The 17,476-nt window shown below is 41.6% G+C and overlaps 1 protein-coding gene across 2 annotated transcripts in view; it reads right to left on the minus strand.

Annotated features, from left to right (window-relative positions):
* Positions 1-17,476, minus strand: part of LOC138800787 (dipeptidyl peptidase 4-like) — a 53,666-nt gene that overhangs the window by 25,294 nt on the left and 10,896 nt on the right. For both annotated transcript variants that reach the window (XM_069982817.1, XM_069982816.1), the window contains exons 3-8: positions 4,599-4,700; positions 3,650-3,744; positions 3,484-3,558; positions 2,693-2,745; positions 1,319-1,391; positions 1,017-1,137 (exon numbers count right to left, since the gene is read on the minus strand). In XM_069982817.1, coding sequence (XP_069838918.1) covers positions 1,017-1,137; positions 1,319-1,391; positions 2,693-2,745; positions 3,484-3,558; positions 3,650-3,744; positions 4,599-4,700 — 519 coding nt within the window. The remainder of the gene's footprint in view (positions 1-1,016; positions 1,138-1,318; positions 1,392-2,692; positions 2,746-3,483; positions 3,559-3,649; positions 3,745-4,598; positions 4,701-17,476) is intronic.

The following is a 17,476-nucleotide window of genomic DNA, read 5'->3' on the forward strand; positions in this document are numbered from 1 at the left end:
ATTTGGTTATAAGGGTCAGGTACTTTTTTATAGCAGACCAGTCAGTAGCTTTTTGCTGACTAAAGTAAAGGCAATGTACAAAATGGCTTCTTATCCTGAATCAGGAGATACTGTATAGCTCTTATTCCAATCTGTTGCTCCAGCGCTGAGATATAAACTCTAAAGGTTTTATGCAAATTGGAATGAAGATGAATCCCATGGGGTGTTCACCTAAATGTTGGGAAAGAAGGGTCTGAACATTGCTCTCCATTTTCAGTCCAGGGGAATGCTTGTGGGCTTTATCTCCTACTTTATAGAAATAAAGAATAAAGCTGAGCGCTGAAGTGACAGATTGAAATAAGAGTTTATCTTCTGATTGAGGGTAAGAGGCACTATACCCGACTGGTCTGTTGTAAATTTTATTAAGCTCCATAACTATTCAGTCTGAAGCCATCCTGAATAAAATACATACATACATAATTACACACATACTTACATAATTACACACACTAGGCATACATTTATGTGCACAGAGCATTAGATCTTCTGTCTGTGGATCTCCAGCTGTCATACAACTACAACTCCCATCAGGCCCATCGGGAAGTTATAGATAAAGGGGTTATCCAGTGTTAGAAAAACATTGCCACTTCTTCCAGATACAGCACCGCTCTGGTCTCCAGTTTGGGTGTAGGTTTTGTAACTCAGTTCCATCAAAGTGAATAAAGTATAATTGCAAACCACACCTGAACTGGGGACAAGAATGGTGCTGTCTCTGGAAGATAGTGGTCATGTTTTTGAACCCCTTTAAATGGTATTCATTGATAGACAATTACAATTTTAATATGAAGATTTTCACTTATTTTGTCTCCAGCCCTCACATCTGCGGCTACATGTTGGTTTTGCCTCTCACCTACATTTCGTGCTGACATTATAATGATAGGCTCCCTGTTTCTACCTCACCACAAGAAGTCTATATATAAATGTTACAGTAAAATTTATACTGAAGGTCACATCATGGTCAAATTAAAGATCTTCACCTTCATACACCCAATCCGGTATTCCATTTAAGATTTTATTTTCTTGACCATTGGATGTAAGTCTAACACTCGGCTTTTCTGGAGACTCTCGGATGTAAATGTCATTTTCCCAGACATATATCTAGAATAGAAAAATACAATAAAACATACTGTATAAAAACAGATGTATAATCTGGTTCGTCCAAGCTGGTTTGTTTAAGCATTTCCATCCAAACCATAAAGCACCGACATGACAACACATTCGTTTTGTTGGTCATCAACCTAAAATGTGATCTTTTGTGTAGGCAGCTGAATGGACTTACCAGTTTACTACCCTGAGGAGCCCACGTAATATACTGGATCCTTTGAGGTAGTTCATTTGCAGTTACGTACTCTCTAAAATACAAGAAAAAATAAAATAAAACCATACAATGGGTGATAAAAGTAGCAGTACGATGGAAACCACTAAAAATGGAATATACCAGTATCATAAAGCAGTTAATGGATAAGATTGGATGTTGTCCGGGCAATAAGCACTTTATGGCCCCTTCTTTGTGTCTTTATGACAACTCATTACGGAGGCTCCGATGTATTACGACTGTAAATTTTATCGTAAATGACTGTAAAAATGTAGGATATAGACAATTTCTCATCATTAACCTCTGTATGTACAATAAAGTTATACTATCTATTACCTAGCAAGCTTGGAGCAGTTCCTTTGTTTTCTATAATTTGTTATTATGTTGTACTAATAATTGTTCGTTTTTTGCAGGCAGAGTCATAAGGTCATAATGTTATAACGCTCCATTCCTGCCCCAGAAGTTTACCTTAAGAGCTATTGCTTGTTAGCAGGAAAAAAATTGGATTCCAAAGAATCTAAATTTTTGTGAAATTGGAAGTTAATCCAATTTGTGCCAAATTGTTTCATTCATCTTCATTCATTCCATGGATAACTGTTTTTCTGCTGTGGTTTATTGCACTTCTTTTATTTTTTTTATAAACTATGGGGGAGTATTATCACATAGGTGTAAAGTAGTATTGTCTTAGTTGCCCCTAGCAACCAGATTCCAGCTGGAATCTGATTGGTTGTTACGGGAAACTAAGACAATTCTACTTTACACCAGTTTGATATATCTCCCCCTATGTTTTTGTAGCCTGTAGACGTTCTATCGATTGCAAGTAAGATGGTTCTCAATAGATTATTTATAGCTTTTTTTTTTCTTTAAGGCTATGTTCACATGCTGTAGAAACAACGGCCATTTCACATGAACGCCTGTTGTTTAACGCTACCTACAGCCAGAATTAATAAACATGATCATTAATTCTGGCCAAAAGGAAGTGTTTAATAATGACCATTCACGGGGAACAGCCGTTGTTTATGTAGCGCACGAACATAGCCTTAAAATGAAAATTTTTATTGGAGGAAAGACAAATTTATCAATAATTGCACTAGAAATATTGTGTAAAAAAGTCAAAAAATTTGCACAATGCTCTTAAAGTTTTTAGACAAGGCATGGAAAAAAAAAATTAAAAATTACAATTATTTTTAAACAAATGAGCGATTTGAGACAATTTTACACCAAAGCCTACCCACAACTTGATATATTTACCCAATTTTTTTTCCTCGAAGAAATGTATAATGTCTAGTGTTAATTCTACATCTCCCTTTAACCCTAAAATAATTAAAAGTTACTTACTTCTTATTAACGTCAATGATTCGGTATGAAGCTGTGTATGAATGCCTCCAAACCTGAAACGAGATATCGGCACATGACAAGTAACATTAAATTACAACCCAATTAAAGCAATGTACTGTAGCACGGGGCGTGTGTAAGTATATTGTGGTGAAGGTATTCTATATAAATAACACAGATTTTACAATTTGATTTGAGCTTTAATTTTGAATAGTCAAGTGGGCATGGATTTAAAGGGGTTATCTGATATGGGGGGGGGGGCAAGCATCCTTTTAAAGGGGTACCACAGTGATTGTTTTTTTCTTTCAAATCAACTGGTGTCAGAAAGTTATATAGATTTGTAATTTACTTCTATTAAAAAATCTCAAGACTTTCAGAACTTATTAGCTGTTTTATATCCTGCAGGAAGTAGTGTATTCTTTCTAGTCTGGCACAGTGCTCTCTGCTGCCACCTCTGTCCATGACAGGAACTGTCCAGAGGAGGAAAGGTTTTATTATGGGGATTTGCTACTGCTCTGGACAGTTCCTAAAATGAACAGAGATGTCAGCAGAGAGCACAGTGTCAGACTTGAAACAAATACACCACTTCTTGCAGGACATATAGCAGCTGATAAGTACTGGAATATGTGATTTTTAAATAGAAGTAAATTACAAATCTATGTAACTTTCTGAAACCAATTGATTTCAAAGACAAAAACTTTTCACCAGAGTACCCCTTTAATCTGCCCCAATATAACAAATATCAGATTGCAGAATAGTCTAGAAAGATACAAGGCAATGCAAGATTCTGTTACCTTTTCATAATTGTACTGCAGCAATGCATAATTCCTATCTGGTGACAGCTCGTAGAGTGATTCATTGTTTCTATCCTGGGGATACATTAAAAAATAAAATAAAAATCAATAAGGAACACGTATGACCAGACTGGTGCACATGAGACAGATTACAGCCAGGACATACTATTGTGGTGTTTGACAGAAGTACGGTTGTCTCCTGAGTGTCCACGTTATGTACAATCACATTATAGTCCCGAGTCCGATGGAGATATTCATTGTCTGAAAAGCAATCATACTTCAAGTGACTGAAGGAACTGAGCATTTATATAGATGTATAAGCAACATGATCCGTTCTCTGTACTCTGCCAGTGATATGGACACTGCATGGTCCAATGGTTTATATCAAATCACCAAATCTACTTTTGGTGATCAAGTTTTACATTTGGTGGGGGAAAAAAAAAAGTTGGCTTCTTTAGTGGGGTTTTAGTTTGGTTGTTCATATAAACTAGGCAATCCAGTGAAACATACTTAAAGTGTCACTGTAATAATAATAATAATAATAATAATAATAATATTTTGTTTTGCAGAATAGTCCAGGCCATTTTAAGAACCTTTGTAATTGGGTTTATTAGGCAAATATGCCATTCTCTGCATTCAAAAACACTTTCCCCAGGTCCCCCCCCCCTCCCTCCTCTCTCTCATCCACTGCTCATAATCAGGAAATCTTGACTCTTTTACATCAGTCGAGCCCTGTGTAACCTATGGAGAGGGGAGGAGGGAGATTAGTCACCAGCAGAGAGAAGAGAACAAAGGATTACACAGGGGACCTGTGTGAAAGTCGGTATTCAGAGGTCAGAGAGGTCAGTGCTGACTTCAGAGGAGTTAGCCCAGTGATGTAGCTGTAAATTAACTCCTCGTCCTGTTTTGGTGCCTCCTCTCCCTTCCCTCTCCATAAGAGAACCATGAAGAAAACTGCTTTTTCATGATAAAAATGCATTTTTCGGCTAATAAACCAAATTTCAAAGTTTCTTAAAACGCTGGTACTTTTTTTCTTAAAAAATTTAAAGTGACAATGACACTTTAATATATATGGTAATAGTTAAATAAAATGATCACAAATCGGAGCCATTTACCTGAAATCCATTGCAGTCCGTAGGATCGATACCTTAACTGATCACCAAAATAGTCATCCAATGTGTATGTCCGTCGACTGTCTATTTCTTCATTTTCCTCTCCTGGAGACAGAGAAAGCAATGAGTTAAAACTATGGATGACGCGTGTTCTACCGTATGATACTTGATAGATATTATGAATTTTTGATTTATTTCTCTTCCACAGCAGGGTAATCCGCATGGAAACATAATTTATCTTATTGCAGACACTAGATGGCATTACATTGATGGAACACAATGCCACCTGAGTCAAACCATACCGTACAGTCTAAACGCTGACCGTTATGAAAAAAAAAATCATTACTCCGACATCGTTAATCGTACGATCGGGCCAATTATCGTTTCGTGTAAACGCAGCATAATACTATAGTTTTCTCTTACTGAAATCTTAGATTTACTACACTATGGAATTAGAGCCCAACTGGGAATAAAGACTAACAGTATGCGATATATTTAAACCCTTTATAATAAAAAAATATTTAAAAATTTGCCTGGACTTTTGGAGTTCCCGACAAAACTTGGTAATCGGCTTCCAAAATGTTAATTAACCCCTTAGGGTCAAAGCCAATTTTTGTTTTTGTGCTTTTGCTTTTTCCACTTCATCTTTAAAAGTCCATAGCACTTGCAATTTTTCCCCTAGAGACCCACATGAGCCCTTATTTTTTGCGACACCAATTGTACTTTGCAGTGAAAGACTTTATTTTCCCATAAAATATGCTGCAAGGCCGGAAGAAAATAATTTGCGCTGTCAAATTGAAAAAAAAATAAAATAAAGGAATTTGTTTTTATTTCAGGGAGTTTCGTGTTTACGCCGTAAACCCTGGGGTAAAACTGACTTGTTATGCATGTTCCTCAAGTTGTTACGATTACAACGATATGTAACATGTATAACTTTTATTTAAGGTGATGGCTTTTAAAAAAATTCAAACCATTGTTAACAAATATATGTTCCTTAAAGGGGTTATCCAGCGCTACAAAAACATGGACACTTTCTTCCAGAGACAGCAGGTCTCGTGTCTCCAGCTTGGGCGGGGTTTTGCTGCTCAGTTCCATTGAAGTGAATGGAGCTTAATTGCAAACCACACCTAAACTGCAGACAAGAGTCGTGTTGTCTCTGAAAGAAAGTGGCCATGTTTTTGTAGCACTGGATAACCCCTTTAACATTGCTCCATTCCCAGGCTTATAGCGCTTTTATCCTTTGGTCTATGGGGCTGTGTGAGGTGTCATTTTTTGCGCCATGACATGTACTTTCCATGTACGTACCTTGATTGCGCATACAGTATGTGACTTTTTGATCGCTTTTTATTACATTTTTCTGTTTTTGATGCGACCAAAAATGCGTCATTGCGACGCTAAGGCCCGGCACGGGCAGAAGGACGGATCTCCTCCTCCTCCCCCTAAAGTCGCCCCTCGCGCGATCCGACTCACAAGACACCAGGGACGCGCGGCGCAAAGCTTCTAAATGAAGTTGTCAGGTTTGACAGCTGCATTTAGAGGCTTAATTAGCCGATGCGGCAACGGGAACCGTGCCGGCTAATAGAGGTGCTCCCCGGCTGCAGGATATCAGCCGGGAGCGGCGTCATCCAAAACGGGGTCCCGGCGGGACCCCTCTCTGAACTCCCCCCCGCGGCATCATGATGTATCAGATAAGTCATGGGTCGCCAAGGGGTTAAAATAAATCCTACTTTTATTTACATTTGTTCCTTACCTGTTCCCAAGCTAGATGGTGTTGCTAAGATATTAATAGTGCTATAGTGAAGAAATTGACAAATAGACTAATCATTTCACTGAACACAAAGGTTAATTTCTCCGAAATCATATCTGCCTCCCACAATTCCCTTTATGAAATTTAAGTTCTGATGCTTTTAGTATACCATGTGATTAGATATGTCATGACCAACCCCTCCAAGGTCACGTACACAAGCAGACACACAAGACCACCTAGGCGGGCAGACACTCAAGATCACCTAGGCGGGCAGACACCCAGGACCACCTAGGCAGGCAGACAACCAAAACTCCGTAGGCGGGTAGACACCCAAGACCATGTAGGCGAGCTGACACCCAAGACCATGTAGGCGAGCTGACACCCAAGACCACGTAGGCGGGCTGACACCCAAGACCACGGGTGAATGAGCGCTCCTAGGAATGCTCATTAAAGATAATCAGCCTGTGTAAAAGGGCAATAATGAGAAATTCTAGGAGACCTAAAGTCACTGTTAGGATTACAAAAGCCCGCCTGCTTCCCTCCACAGGCAATGCTAAACTTGTTCATGGGTTGTGTCTGATATTGTACCATTAATAAGGTGGAATTGCAATACCATAAAAAGCAGTGCCACTTTTTATGGTGTCCTATCTAAAAGTAGCATAAACTAGTGGCAGAGAAGTTGAACAGGATGATGTATCCCTTACATTGTTCTGTGCAGCTGATTCAGAGATATCCTCCTGAATATCATGGACAATAAGTAGGCCTCATCATTATGAGCATGAGTTCAGTAGTCCTGGATATTCATGAGAAGCAAAAAACTCCGCCCACCAGCTGCTGATTGTCTGCCTATACACGGCATGGATAGATAACTGCCAATCAGTTTATCAGCAGCTGGAGGGCGGGGGGAGGGGTGTGGCAAGAATCCTATTCTCCTGCATATTAGGAGAACAGCTGAAAAGAATTATGTAAGTAATACATCGATCTGTTCAAAATTTCTACCACTAGTTTATGCTGCCCTCATTTAAGGTGAAATAAACCTAGTGACAGATTCCCTTTAAATAAATCAAGACTGAGGCCATCTCAGTGTCTGGATGTATTTTACATTAAAGTAATAATAAAAAAATCCTCTTCAACAAAAAATAAGAAGCTGAGAATGTGAAAGTAATTAATTTGAAGTAGAATATTCTGTTTATCCACGGCATCTTTAGGGGTACACAACTTGTGTTGTATAAGCTGTCAGAGCCTTTGGATACAATCCAACTTGTTAAGAAAGTTATAAAGTTGGAGATTTGTTAATAATACCATATGCTTCTTAGTTGTTCTGAAACTCACATGCCCATTAAAAACAGATGAATGTCCCTCTGTTCTGTGCGGCCATATATTTTCCTAAGATGCAATGAGATCACGGAAGAGTGTGACACATGACAACTGCTACCAGAAGCTAAATGCTAACATTATAGCAATATATGGGAATAGGCAAAGCTTTCACCAATATAGTATAGAGCAGGGGTCCTCAACTGGCAGACCGCAGTCCGAACCCGGACCGCGGCGGCCAGCTGTCCGGACCCCGGCTGCGGCGCTGCTCCCGGCACAGTAAGTATCTATGAGCGCTCGTAATGAGCGCTCATAGATACCGAGCGGCAGCGCTGACAGAGAGGAAGCCATTGGCTCCCTCCCTGTCAGTCACCTCTCAATGGCCGCAGCGGTCACAAGAGGCCGCACTCCCCCTCTGGTGTCGGCGCCGAGTGACGTTCCTGCGCCGGCGGGGAGAGCGGCCTCTAGTGACCGCTGCAGTGGGGCCACAGGAGGAAGAGAAAAGGACGTGTTTTTTTTTTCATGCTATATGGGGGGGGAGCGCACAGGGAGTCTATATACAGGGGGAGAGCACACAGGGAAGCTATATACAGGGGGAGAGCGCACAGGGAAGCTATATACAGGGGGAGAGCGCACAGGGAAGCTATATACAGGGGGAGAGCGCACAGGGAAGCTATATACAGGGGGAGAGCGCACAGGGGGACTATATACAGGGGGAGAGCGCACAGGGGGGCTATATACAGGGGGAGAGCGCACAGGGAAGCTATATACAGGGGGAGAGCGCACAGGGGGACTATATACAGGGGGAGAGCGCACAGGGAAGCTATATACAGGGGGAGAGCGCACAGGGAAGCTATATACAGGGGGAGAGCGCACAGGGAAGCTATATACAGGGGGAGAGCGCACAGGGAAGCTATATACAGGGGGAGAGCGCACAGGGAAGCTATATACAGGGGGAGAGCGCACAGGGGGACTATATACAGGGGGAGAGCGCACAGGTGGGCTAAATACAGGGGGAGAGCGCACAGGGAAGCTATATACAGGGGGAGAGCGCACAGGGAAGCTATATACAGGGGGAGAGCGCACAGGGAAGCTATATACAGGGGGAGAGCGCACAGGGAAGCTATATACAGGGGGAGAGCGCACAGGGAAGCTATATACAGGGGGAGAGCGCACAGGGGGGCTATATACAGGGGGAGAGCGCACAGGGGGGCTATATACAGGGCAAGAGCACACAGAGGGGCTATATACTGGGGGAGAGAGCACAGGGGAGCTATATACGACAGGGGGAGAGCGCACAGGTGCTATATACGACTGGGGGAGAGCGCACAGGGGGGCTATATACTAGAGGGGGAGAGGACACAAGGGGGCTATATACTACAGGGGGAGCTATATACTACTAATGCAGTCACCCCCTGTGTACCTAATCTTTAAGGGCTGGTGAGAGAGAGAAAATGCCAGTTTTCCCACTAATAAGCAGCAATTCTGTATGTAAATAGTTCAACACCCTTTGTGAAAAGTAACAAAACATTTTCCCTACTGACGTTCAGCTCAGACCTTCACCTGACAATAGACCCCGGTAACTGGACCTTCACTAAAAGTTGTTGAGTACCCCTGGTATAGAGACTTAGGGCCCTATTACACGGGACGATTATTGTGCCAAAAATCAATATATTGTTCAAAATTAAACAATCATTCTGTGTAACTGCAGGCAACGATCGAAAAATCGTTCGTATGCCGTTGATGATTGATTTAGATCTGAACCTAAAATTATCGTCAATCGTTCTCTGTAATTCCACATTCGTTCGCTCAAGTTCCGCATTTTTTCACTAATTGTTCAGTGTAATTGCACATTGTTCATTGTTTTGCTGGGATCAGAAGTAATAAACGATCATAGTAACGATCGCAGTAAGGATCGTAGTAACGATCGTAATGGTGCGTTTACACAGTCAGATTTATCTGACAGATTTTTTAAGCCAAAGCCAGGAACAGACCATAAACAGGGAACGGGTCAAAAAGGAAAGACTGAGATTTCTCCTCTTTTTAAATGGATTCCTGGTTTTGGCTTCCAAAATCTGTCAGATAAATCTCTGTGTAAACGCACCATAACTAACGACTATCGTTCTGTGTAATATGGTGAACGATTTTAGGTTAACGATAAACAATCTCGTTTGCAATTGTTTATCGTTAGTCGTTAATTGTTAAAAATCGCTCTGTGTAATAGGACCCTTAGTATAGGGACTTTGTTCAATATAGAAGGACTTCACATATAACACGGTGCAACAATCCTGCAATTTTTTTAAGTCAACCAATAATGTCTCTCTATGGCACCAAAACTATTGGATCGAAAACTGAAATTAAAAAGTAATGGGCACTAATAGTACAATCTACGGCAGAATAAAAGAGGTTTCCCAGTTAAAATTTATTGACGACATATCCTCAATAATATCAGATTAGTGAGGCCTGGAAATCAGCACGACAGTCAATTAGTAGTTGGCTGTGGTGCTGAAAGTCCACTGGCCATTGGCATAGATAGTTAACCAAAGGAGGAAACAGACAGTTCCATACTTCGTGTAATGGACAAGCTGGGTTACTGCAGTTGAGAAACCTTTGAACTAAATGAGAGCTGAGCTGCAGTAACCCAGAATGACCACTACACAATGTACAGCGCTGTTTGTTTCCTGCTTTGGCTTACTGTGTATGATTGTGCCACAGCTCTGGCAAAAAGTTGATCAGCTGGGATGTGCTGGTTGTTGGCCCTCACCAATCTGATATCCTAAGGATAGGTCATCAATAAATTTTACCAAGTAACCCCAATTTAAATGGGTTGTAGGGCTTGGGGGGGGGGGGGGGGGGGTTTGCCTTTAACTTTTTTCATTTTTTTTTTTTTTAAAGTGTCTGGGCAATGTTGTTTGGTGTTGCAGCTCAGCACCATGCAAGTGAATGGGACTGGGATCCAGCAATTTAATATTAAAGACAAAATAAACAAAATCTTTTACATTAAAAAGATCTTATTTAGTTGGCAGATTACAAAGGTTCATCTTGACGCGTTTCTAGCATATAACCCTTTATTAATCAAATAATCAGATTCTACAATAAACATTTTGTGTGTGTGTTCCAGGCTGTTAGAATTTTTGTAATTCGTCGTTTTAATAAGATGTTTTTTAAAAAAAGAGGTTATACCGATTTCATCATTGATATCTATTCTAGTCTGGGGTTGGTAGTTGGTGTTTTTTATATATACTTGTAATTATTCCCATCAGTTTCCAATGAATGTAACACTATGCTGGAGGAGGCAGAAAATCCATATCATGTTTAGTTTACACGAAGCGGGAGAGTGAGATGATCAGATTCCCATGAATTCCTTTAATATAAGTGCATTAGCCGTCTGAATTCCTACAACATTCCAAGCTGTGAATTTCCGGCAATAAAACCAGAGCCGTGTTACAGACACAAGGACACATGAGATTTATACTTTCACATGTCCTGTCAATTAGAATTCTCTTGGAGGTTCCCCAAGCACTGTCTGTGTAATATTCGAGCCCGATCCACACTAGCGTACAGATGCCATATAATAAGTCTTACTGATAATGGTAATTTCCCTTCAAACGTCCTTTATCCACAATTATTCTATACTAAGGGCACATTCCGACTATGAAATCCAGTGAAGAACATACCGTGGCTTCTGCCACTCGCCCCCACTTGACTCTCTGCCCGTGCCATAGATTCCATTTTAGGCTTGGGCAGATTCCGCTATCCGCCCAAAGAATCGACATGTCAATTCTTTGGGTGGACAGCAGAGTCTACCTGAGCCTAGGATGGAGTCTATGGGATGGGGGCAGAGAGTCAAGTAGGGGAGAGTGTCGAAATCCACAGGATGTTCTTCACGTGGATTTCGTAGTCTGAATGTGCCCTTACGGGATAAAAAGGCCTTCATAGACCCCAATGCTTAATAAAATGATAACCACGTGCCCCATCATTCAAAGAAAACCAAGTAGTAAGGCTTAGAATTTCCCATCTGGTTCATAAGTTGAATAACAACCCAATAAATAAGCCTAGTATGTAATAGCAAAGGCTAAAGACACTGGAAATATATAAGAACAAAAAACAAAAATAATCAAAAACAGGGGACCAATTTTATGCCTTGGTAAATATAGGCCTGTATGCCGCACCCTGAACCCAGACCTGCCTCTCATTATGGTGACTCACGCTTTCCAGAGACAGATATTAAGAAGATGTTCAGACATCTGTTAAAAAAAAAAAAAACTTAGAAAATGCCCAGGATCGGGATAACGGGAACATGCTATTATTATTTTTTTGTACAATGAGAAGAGGCTGAATTCATAGGAGGCATAGGATGGCAGAAAGTAAGTGGAAAAATGTATATTTCTGGGTTGCAGTATATCAGTCAAGGCGAGTTGAGTTTAACCCTTTCACGACCTAGGATCATGGATACATCAATGCCCAGGTCATTTTCGGACATCAGCTTTTGGGATCATAATGATCCCATAAGCTGATGTCCCTATGTCTGCCCCCTCTCCTCTGTCTCCTGCCGCTGTCACAATCTTGTGACAGCGGCAGGGGAGAGAGGGGAGGGGGCAGAGCGCCCTGCCTTCCCTCCCTCCCCCAGCCTCCCTCTGTAGAGGGAGAATTCTCTGTCAGGAGCCCTATAGATGCTGCGGTCGGCTCCGGTGCTGAGAGATGCGGCGGGTCCCCGTCTATCACTGATAGCTGGGACACGGATGGCACGGCTGCAGCGACGTTAATTTACTGTGCAGCGGCGGAAGGGGTAAAGAGACAGATAAAAAAAAGCATCCCCAATCTTAGACACCGTAAGGCAGGGGCATCAAAGACGCAGCCCACCAGCTGTTGCAAAAGTACAATTCCCATTATGCCTGGAAAGCCAAAGCTTTAGCTGTCCAGGTATGATGGGAATTGTAGTTTTGCAACAGCTGGAGGGCAGCAGATTTTACAACTGTGCTATAGGGTTTTAGTCTATGAAAATTCAAGACTAATATCTAAAAGATACACTTTTCTAATGATACCGTTGTCCCTCTGTAGTAAAGAGAGCTGTAATGAATCTGTACATGGTTCTGTATGACAGAGATGAGCGAGGCAATTCAAAATTCGCTGCAAATCGGGCTGTCAACTTCGTTCTGTGAAACAAATTCCCTTCAATTCGTTAAGGAAATTCGCAATTCTTTTTTTTTAAATTGTGTGCCGCACATGCTGTCTGGAGCGTCACTGGACAGGAGAAAGGGATTGACCATAATCCCTAGCGCACGTCCAATCAGCTGGAGGCCTCTCTGTGATGTCAACACCTCCCCCTTACCCTCTATATAAAGAGATTCGGTAATGGAGGAGGCCAGTCGGTTGTTTGTGGAGGAGAGATCAGGATGGCAGCAGGCAGCTAGAGCAGAGCAGGGAGAGACTAACAGAGCGATATAGGGACAGAGAGGAGAGGAGGGCTGATTGTGGGGGATTGTTTGTTGTACCAACCAAGTGTCCAGTTTACTAAGTAACTGGGAGCCTATAGGTATTCACTGGGATCAGTGAAGACAGTCCATATTATTCATTCACTGGGCACTGTAAACTCCTATAGAGTTATACCAATTTACTGGGATCAGTGAATGGAGCGTGCAGGTTACATAACCAGTGCTCACACTCCACTCCTACTGTGTTATACAAGTTGGGTTTCATTAGATTGAATGATTGACTGGCTGATTGACATTTTTTTTTAACCCTTAGAGGACCAGGCCAATTTAAATTTTTGTGTTTTCGTTTTTCCCTCCTTGTGCTTAAAAGGCCATAGCACTTGCATTTTTTCACCTAGAAACCTACATGAGCCCTTATTTTTTGCATCACTAATTGTACTTACCAATGACAGGCTGAATTTTTTCATAAAGTACACTGCAAAACCAGAAAAAAATTCAATGTGTGGTGGAATTGAAAAAACCCCCCGCATTTCTTTTATTTGGGGGGGGGGGGGGTTCGTTTTTACACCGTACTGACTTGTAATATATGTTCCTCAAGTTGTTATGATTACAACAATATGTAACAAATATATGTTCCTTAAAATCGCTCTATTCCCAGGCTTATAACGCTTTTATCCTTTGGTCTATGGGGCTGTGTGAGGTGTCAATTTTTGCGCCATGATCTGTTCTTTCTATGGGTACCTTGATTGCGCATATGCGACTTTTTGATCGCTTACGCCATACACCATGCAAGATCAGGAATGTGATGAATTAATAGTTTTTGCGATTCCACACGCAGCGATACCAAACATGTTTATTTATTTACTGCACTGATCTCTCATTGAGATCTATGCTGAATAGATATGCAGCATAGATCGATGAGATAGGCACATTGATTCCTTCCGGCTGCTGCAGCCGGAGGCAATCGAGTGCCGAGCCGGGATCAGAGTCATTAAGGTGCTGACCCCGGAAGAAGTAAGATGTGTGGATCGCTCCTCCAGGACAACGTCCCAGAGGAGCGATCCACCCCACTAGTCACCAGGGAACGGCTCCATCAAGTAATCGGATGCAGCTGTCAACTTTGACAGCTGCATCAGATTACTTTATTAGCGGGCACTGCGATCGGACCGTGCCCACTAATAGCTGCGGTCCCGGGTTACGAGCGGCACCCGGGACCGCGAAGGTTCAGAGCGCGGCCGCTGCATGGCCCCGCTCTGAACACATGCAGTACGTCCAGGGTCGCCTAAGGGTTAAAATTGTGATTTTCCAATATTTTACACTTTTACAAGAACATGCGTTAACAACTTTTTGTCCTTCTGTAATAGTCCCAGTATTGTAGCTACTATAGTTTGGCTGTTTTATTGAAATTCATTAAGGTTCGATTCGCAAATATTAAAAAATTTGACCTAAAATTGTCGGAAATTGCAAAATGAATTTCCGTCTGCTTCGCTCATCTCTACTCTTTACTTTAGAAGTTAAAGGAAATTGGTTATTAAGTCCAACCTGTCAGCAAGCAAACTGGGATGGAAATAAGCCGATGGCTAGAATGAGCCAGTCGTCATGATTCTGGACAAACCGTTATTATTTTAATAGTCTTCTCCATTAACGAGATGAGATTTTTATAAATATGCAAATGAAGCTTGAGTGCCCAGAGGGTGTTGCCCAGCATGGCAAGAGCCCAGGAAAGTCCAGCTCAGGTCCTCTTTGCTATCCCTCTATATCCGCTTACACCTGGCTAATCTGTTGGATTTACAGTCAATAGATAAAGAAGATATGAGCTGGACTTAACTGGGCTATTGCTGTGCTGGGGAACACCCCCTGGGCACTTGGGGTTTTAAAGGGTTATATAAACCCCTGTTTTCCGGCTAACACATACAAATAGCTATTAGTCACTATCTCTCCCAATTCCACCATACTGCCTTGGGTAAGCCAAGCTTTCATGTGACTAAAGAGAAAGGGGTAAGCCACTGCAGGAATCCCAAAGAAAGGAAGGATCAGGCAAAGGAAAAATCAATAAGCAGGCCCTATCTTCTTTAGGTTGCCACCTGGTCCTGCTTAAATCAACAGGTTTTGCTGACACATATCATATATGGGGTCCATGAAATGCTGAATTATTATATGGCTGCTTCAGTGAAGGACCTTCATCTATTATCTAGACCTGATAGAGTCTTTCTCTCTATGGAGGATCCAATACCGTCCTGGACAGCTCACAAATTTTTATAGGAAATGTGTAACGCCTTATTTCTCCTGCAGAGAAAGTAAATACTTTATGGCACTGAATTTCCACAGTACAGCTTATTCCTGGGGTCTAAGGAACAGGACCTCCTAAATTTAGTTTACCATATGGGGAATCTGCTTATTAATAGGTATTGTTCATTGTAGACAACACCTTTAAAGGGGGTACACCGGAGAAAATAAATAGTCTTCAAATTTACTGGTGTCAGAAGTTAAGTACAAGTCTTTATTACTTTCTATTTACATATCTGATTCCTTATCAGCTGCTGTATGTCCTGCAGGAAGTGGTGTATTCTTTCCAGACTGACACATTGCTCTCTGCCGCCACCTCTGTCCGTGACAGGAACTGTCCAGAGCAGGAGAGGTTTTCTGTGGGGATGTGCTACTGCTCTAGACAGTTCCTGACATGGACAGAGGTGGCAGCAAAGAGCACTGTGTCAGACTGGAAAGAATACACCACTTCCTGCAGGACATACACCAGATAATAAGTACTGGAAGACTGGAGTATTATAAATAGAAATAATTTACAAATCTATATAACTTTCTGACACCAGTTAATTTAAAAGCCATTTATTTTCTCAGCTGTACTCCTTTAAGTCTGAGGGTTTACATTTTGACTAACACAAGCCATGTGATGAGATAGGTCTTGTAACTTGCACATGGAAGGATTATGTACTTATGTTATGTTTCTACCTCTTAGCTTATTTAATATCTAAGTGATGACGTCTAGTATTTACAGTAGGAGAAAGTGAAGTTTTCCCTAGTAAGATCTCCTTCTCTTTGGAAATTTCTAGTGCCTACTGCAGTCCCTTAGGGTACTATTACACCAAGCAATTTTTCGACGACTAACGATAAACGATCTTAAAACGAACGCTAAGGCAAACGACCCCAAATTGTTTGCCCAATTACATGGAACGATGATCATTATTTATGATCGTTCTTGCGGTCGTTTAGTCGTCGGTATTGCGTACATTTCAGCTGCGAATTCTTATTCCACCGAACGATGTGCGAACAAACAAACGATAAAAATAGGTCCGGATCCTATTAAATGATCAACGATTTCTCATTGGTCGTTTAATCGTTGCCTGCTATTAAATGAAACGATTATCGCTCAGATCCGAACGATTTAACGATTTTTCGAACGATAATCGCTCCATGTAATACCAGCCTTACTATGAGGACTAACGGTGCCAACAAGAGTAAATCACTGCCGACCACCATCTACACTATCTACGGTCTCATAGCTCGCTGTACTATGCACCAATTAGGATTATAGGAGAACATAATAAAGATAAGCAGCACAGGAAAACATTTGACTCTGACCTTCTCAAGTTCTCTTATTAAGGCATCAATGAGAGGTTTCCTGTGATACGACGGCTGCTGGGGATAACGGGATAAAGGGGTATTCCACTCAAACAAATTTTCACATGTTGCTACCCATGGTGAAACGAATGGTCCTTTTACACGGGAAGATTGATCGTTCGTTTTTGCACGATAGCGGTCGAATTCGAACGATAATCGTACGTGTAAATGCAGCGAACGATCAAACGACCAGCAAAAAATCGTTCATTTTGAACTTTTGAACATGTTCTCAAATCATCGTTGATCGTTCGCAAAAAATTCGCAGATCGTTCCGTGTAAACATTCTTTCAGCGATTTCACCTATGTGTGAGATAGGCTTAAGCGATCGCATAGCGAATTTTCCGTACGATGTATCGTTCCGTCTAAACGCTGATCGTTATAAAAAAAACATTGTTCATTCAAAATCGTTAATCGTGCGATCGGGTGAATTATTGCACCGTGTAAAAGTACCATTAGTCATTCCATACTTGTTATCTATTTGGTCTCCTTCCCCAGTTCTCAGCTGCTGCTTTCTACTGAAGACCCAAAAACTTCTTTCTGAGACAGCTGATGTAAACAAGGGAGGCTTAATCTGAGGTCAAGTTGGTGAAGAACTCACTGTGATTAATCCTCCCAGCATTACAAAGTTGCAGATAGGGACTTGTCAGAAGGGAGGGGGAGGGGGAGGGGGAGACAGAGAGAAAAGCTTACACAGATTTTTCTGTCTTCAGCAGAAAGCAGCAGCTCAGAACTGGGGAAAGGAGACAGAA

The sequence above is a fragment of the Dendropsophus ebraccatus genome, chromosome 9 (assembly GCF_027789765.1).
Source record: "Dendropsophus ebraccatus isolate aDenEbr1 chromosome 9, aDenEbr1.pat, whole genome shotgun sequence".
Taxonomy (NCBI): Eukaryota; Metazoa; Chordata; class Amphibia; order Anura; family Hylidae; genus Dendropsophus; species Dendropsophus ebraccatus.